Raw genomic sequence first — 6,000 nt, forward strand, 5'->3', positions numbered from 1 at the left:
ATTTTATATAACGTAACATTGTGTGTCAACTGTACATTAAAAGAATAAAGTACAATTTCATAAAAAGTATAATAAACCACTTACTGATATCTACCCTCTGTTCAACTGGCAAAGGACTGACTCGGCTAACAAGTTTTGAAAGACATGTTGCTGCAAGGAGCTGAGCATAGGATGTCTGTAAGGAATAATAAATTGTATTTATTATTACCACAAATGAAATCATCAAAACACTATGATAGAACTTTTCCTAAGCAATAAGGGAAATTCTTCTGGCTTTCCAAACTGGCAAGATTTACAATGAATAAAATATATATGTAAATACACATATATGTGTACAATCTCTCGTAAGAGTTCAGTAGTTGAGGAAGGTATAGGTCTCTTTTCCAAACAGCAGCAAATAATCAACAGTAAAAAATTATTTTGATCAAGTTCAAATAAAATACTCCTACCATGTCTACACAGTACTGTACGTTCTGGCCTCTGATTAGCTCTTCAAATTCACCTGGTTCCACTCTTCACCATCCTCTAACCACAAAAGCCTTTCAGATCCTTTCAGTGTCTTTCCCACCCTGACCTCCCCACCCCATCAGATCCATGTCTTACTGTATTGTACTCTTTGGCCACCAATTATCTTAACAGTGTCCTCAATCCTTCAAAATTTGGTTCAGTTATTCACTATACCTCCAGCAGTTTCTTGTTTCTTTTTTTTCTCTTTACCAGAGGTCAGCAAACTAAGGCCCGTGGATCAAATGCCATCTGTTTTTGCAAGGTCTGTGGGTTATGCATGGTTTTTACTATTTTAAACAGTTGGGGAAGAAATAAAAATAATAATAATATTTTGTGACATGTGAAAAATATATGAAGCCCAGATTTCAGTGTCCATAAATAAAGTTTATTAGAACACAGCCACACTCACCCATTTGTATACTACCTATAGCTGCTTTCATGCTATAACGGCATAGTGGAATAGCTGAGACAGACTGTATGTGGCACTCATTGCCACCTACTGCTGCTCAATGCATTATAAATTGCACTAATATAGTTATAATTCCATAGCGGCTAGAGTGTCATAGGTATCCCCATGACATGTACCTTTGATTATTACGAGTACATAACCATCATGTCAAAACAAGAAAAGATAAAAGCAGATTTCAAATGTCTAACTTCTAAGGCACAGTAGAGTTTGGATAATTTTGTTACTGAATTAGATAGCAGAGCAATGTGCTCTTCATGGCACTATAGCTGTCCTAGAAGACTATGTATTGACAGTATCAGACTAAGTATTCATGCCAGTATTCCTAACTCACAGGAAATCAAAAGTCCAAAAAAAGAAGAAAATTAAAACAGCGTATCTCCTCATGGTGGAATTTCCTCACAAAAAGAAAATGGGGCTGAGACCAAAGTTTTGAAGTGACTCATTTGTTAGCCAAGCAAGAAAAGTCATTTACCAATGGAGAATTAATTAAATCACCATTATTTTATTGTAGCAGCTGAAGTTATATCTGCAGAGAAAATAAACCTCAGACTACTAGCCTTTCAATGAGAACAATGCTCAAGCAATCGAAGACGTGAGAGCAACATGGAAAGTCCATTTTAAAGAAAGCAAATGATTTGGAAGTTCTCTTTAGTTCCTGACGAGCTGACAGACCTTACTAATTCTGCTCATACTGCTACCAATACTATCCACTTATTCCAGAAGTCAATGCTAAGTTTGAAATGACTAAAGACCTCCATGAAGAGTCTGTGTGGAACTACAGGCCAGAAATATTTTCAAAGAAACTGAGAAAACACTAATTGTGTGCAACCTGAAGTGGTATCTGCTAAGATGTGTCAGGAGTGGTGGTAAAAATACATGGAGCAGAAAAGGGCTTAGTTGTACAAACTTAAAAAGCTTTCAAAAATGTAAGAGTCTAAAACCTATGGTTCTTCATTGTATTATTCTTCAGTAGATACTTTGTAGTAAATTATTTGAGTCTATCCTGTGTTAATGAATAGGTGGTGTAAACAGTAGGCTTCAATTCACTTTGGTGAACTTATCTTCATTCAGTTCTGTGAATTTCTGTCAGAAATAGGAGCTGAAAGTCCTGACTTGCCCACCCACCCCCTACCCACCACACACACAGTAGTTAAATAGCTTAGCAGAGGTAAAGTTTTACTGCAACTTTGTTTAGCTCAGGGCTGAGACTGACATTTTCTGAAGAGAAGAACCATTTTAAACCACCACTGTTGAATGTGAAGTGGCTTTGAAAATTAGCTTTTGCAGCAAACTTGATAATGTAATTTAATGAATTCACCCTAAAGTTACAAACTTGCCTAAAAGGCAAACAGTGCTTAGTACTTATATTATAAAACTTATAATGCAGCAAAGTCATTTCATAATAACTAAACACTGTTTCAATCACAACTAGTATTAAGCTGCTTTATATACTTTCCACACCATCAAAGTTAAAAGTGGCAAGATCTCTATTCTTGGGTATGTTTTCTAAGCGCCAACTATAGTTCCAGCAGCATTTTTCAGACCCTGATGCAAGTGCAAAGGAAATTTCCATATTTTAAAATCCATTTAACTGAGCAATTGAGGAGCTTCCACCTAACTTTCAATTGGAAGGGACAAATCTGCAACATAATGACATTCTGAAAGGCAAACATCAAGAGCAGTTTGAACAGAGTTCTATAAATGCCTTCTAAGTGATGAATGTGCTTAATTAAAACCATGTTTATGGACTGATATCAATACTTGGCAGTACTTATCTGTGTGAAAAGACATTTTCAAAGACAGAATATAAAAAATTTCATTACAGATCTGTAGTAACACATGAACATCAGCAATCAACTTGATGACAGAAATACTAACTTTGAACCCCAATTAGGTCAATTGTATTATCCCCAAAAGAATAATTTAATTCTTCTGAGTAGATGTGTATTACAAAATACTGCACTCAATTATTATACTGTCAGTTTCAACAATAAAATTTTGTGGAAATCTGTTTTCTCTCTTCTTATACATGTACTTACAAAATATCCTTGATTTAGCCTCTTGGCCTGCAAAACCCACAATATTTACAATCTGGCCCTTTACAGAAAAAGTTTGCTGACCTCTGTTCTAGTTCATACAGTCTCCTACTGTAGCACTACCATATCATTCTTTAGCTTTATATTTACACATTTATGTCTCTCCGACTAAACTAGAAGTTACTTTGGTGCATGTGCATAAAACAAGTAGGTAGTACTAGGCCTCGTTTTACATTTAAGTATTTGCTCCATGCCTGCCGAGTTAATGGCTAAGAATCTCTAGAAGCAGGCAAGAGTTATTAGTATTCCTATGAATCATTCCTTCATGTTTCACAGTTAATTACAATCTGCCTCTCTCACCTGGAATTTTTTTTTTTTAAAAGCTCCTAATCAACTTTCTAAAAATGCAACCTTTGCCCACTACTGTTATGAGACATCAAAAAGGGCCAAGAAGAATCAAGAAATTATTTCAATTCATGCCTATTTCCACCTCTTGGCCTCTTCCCTAAGTTTGCTTTCCAGGCTTTCCAATTCTTTCTATGATTAATCTCTTTGACAGTGAAATAAACTACACTAAAAGGACATGCAGCACTATCTATCAATTATCATTGCTCAACTACACAAGCTCATTAACACTGACATATATCTCCTGGTCTTTCATGGTTAATCGCTGTTATCAAATACTTACTGTTCCTTGTTCTAATAAAAGTTGACACTTGCTGAGACATTCTGGGCTGTCAATAAGTTCCAGGAGTGCTTTCTCAGCCTCTATTCTTTGCGTAAGATCAGTCCCTATGTAGAGGTGAGTACATAACACTTCCAATTCAGCCAAACTCTTGAGAAGAAAAAAGAAATTAACATTTTACTTGAGTGAAAAACAAAAATAAGGTAAATGTATTAATCACAGGACCTGAGGGATGCGAATACCATGCCTGTATTCATCAATTCAATAAATGTTTATGGGGCTACGGCTACCAACTAGGGGTCACAGTGGTGAACAAAAAATCTCCTAACTCCAAATTACTTATTTATAAATTGATAGTGCTATGGTGGAAAAGTAACAGTATAGAAAGACAAGGACTTGCCTAATTGAAGGAGTATGAAAGTAGTAACAACTTTCAAATGTTACTGCCTAAAGTAGTAACATTTATCCTAAAAGGGTGAGCCAAACAAAAAAAGACTAGACAGCAGTCCAGGCCAAGAAATAGCCTGGACTATTTACCAGGGCCCAGAACAGAGTGTAATCATTTCAAGGCGTTAAAAGGTCAATGTCACTGGTAGACAGCAAGGAGGAGATGCCAAAGGAAGCTAAAGACATAGGCAGGCGGGGATTATCAGGTGCAAGTGGCAGATGCCATGCCAATTACATTATTTCTCAAACTGCAAGAACTTCAATGGATCCATCCATAAAAAAAGCAAAGATAATTATAAATATACACTGATCTGGGGCTTCTGAACTAATGACTCATAGTGCTGCAGGCAAACTGTCATGATTTTCAGGAACTATGACCTAACCCCATGTTTTTTCTAGCAGTGTAATAACTAGTTATCATGTTGTAGCCTACTCCTTTATAGGCGCAAAGAATAATTCATTCTCTTTAGAAATATAATTTCATCTGAAGATATAAAACACATGGATAAAATCTAGAGGAAAATGAGATCAGCATTCCTTCCAGCTTAAAACAATTTTTGTTAAAGGCACTTGACAAAAACTACTTCACTTTTTGTTTTTAATTTTTTTAACGTTTATTTATTTTTGAGAGAGAGAGAGAGAGAGGGGGAGAGTGTGTGCGAGTTGGGGAGGGGCAGAGAGAGAGGGAGACACAGAATCTGAAATAGGCTCCAGGCTCTGAGCTGTCAGCACAGAGCCTGACACGGGGTTTGAACCTGGGAACGGCAAGATCATGACTTAGGCCAAAGTCAGACGCTTAACTGACTCAGCCACCCAGGTGCCCCAAAACTACTTCACTTTGAACTTGAAATAGAATTAATTCTTTGGAGGACAAAAAAAAATAAAAGGCACAGATTTCAGTATCAGTAGTCATATGAAGGTAATAGGATATTCCTAAAGAAATGCCACTTTTTATCCTTTCTGGCCTGAATTTTTATGTGGCGGCCTTACAGCTACACTAGTCCAAACATTCTCTCAAATACATATATCTTTGGCTAACAGGAATACAGGCAAAACACTGAAATGAGACTTCCTCTAGCCCTTTTATTCTTTTTCCTTCTCTCTCCTTCTTAGCTCATTTATGGCATTTTCCACTTCCTATCCAGGTCAGAGCCCAACATCCCAGACTTGAGAATTTTCTGCTAGATTGAAAGTAAAAAAGAAAGGTTTCAAATGAATAAATGAAGATAAAGGACCTCCAATGCGCCACATTTTCCACATTTCCCCCAACGAGGCTGGCCCAGCAAGCCCTCAGAGTACTGCCCCATAATACTCACAATATTAAAATGTATAGAAAATTTATGGTTCATGAATACATACAAATATCCATATTTTCTCCAAGGGTAAGAAATACAAAAACAGAAAGAGCTACCTTTTTCTCTCTCTTGGCTCATGATCAACCTTAGAAGTCTTTTCCTTCATCTAATAAATTTGAAAGGCTGAATTTTAGAGCTGGTAATAGCCAGAAAATTTAATGATAAACTGATCCTGCTGTCATGCATTCATCTAGGTCTAAGAGTCTTTGAAGAAGTAGACTTTGGATTCAGAAACAACTGGGCCAGAAATAGTGACCTAACTGTTTAAAAACAAAAGGCAGCAAAATAAGTGAGACTCAAACCGATCTTACAGATTTGTTTGGAAGATGAAATGAGTAAGGGTCACATAACTTCTGGCACATAGTACTCCTTATGAAGGCTAGTTGTTTATTAATATGACTTAATAATAATATTGTACTGGGTGGAACTGTATCCTTCTAAAAGATAGGTCTAGGGGCACCTGGGTGGCTCAGTCAGTTAAGCTTCTGACTTCGGCTCAGG

The 6,000-nt window shown here is 36.6% G+C and overlaps 1 protein-coding gene across 1 annotated transcript in view; it reads right to left on the minus strand.

Annotated features, from left to right (window-relative positions):
* RANBP17 (RAN binding protein 17) overlaps positions 1 to 4,503 on the minus strand; it is a 322,388-nt gene extending 317,885 nt beyond the window's left edge. Inside the window, exons 1-3 of the mRNA XM_047076735.1 lie at positions 4,450 to 4,503; positions 3,701 to 3,847; positions 85 to 175 (exon numbers count right to left, since the gene is read on the minus strand). Of these exons, the coding sequence (XP_046932691.1) occupies positions 85 to 175; positions 3,701 to 3,847; positions 4,450 to 4,503 (292 nt within the window). The remainder of the gene's footprint in view (positions 1 to 84; positions 176 to 3,700; positions 3,848 to 4,449) is intronic.
* Positions 4,504 to 6,000: the final 1,497 nt, after the last annotated feature.

The sequence above is a fragment of the Lynx rufus genome, unplaced genomic scaffold (genome assembly GCF_022079265.1).
Source record: "Lynx rufus isolate CCGP_SWC_20201006 ecotype Redwood Valley unplaced genomic scaffold, mLynRuf1.p SCAF_1, whole genome shotgun sequence".
NCBI lineage: Eukaryota > Metazoa > Chordata > Mammalia > Carnivora > Felidae > Lynx > Lynx rufus.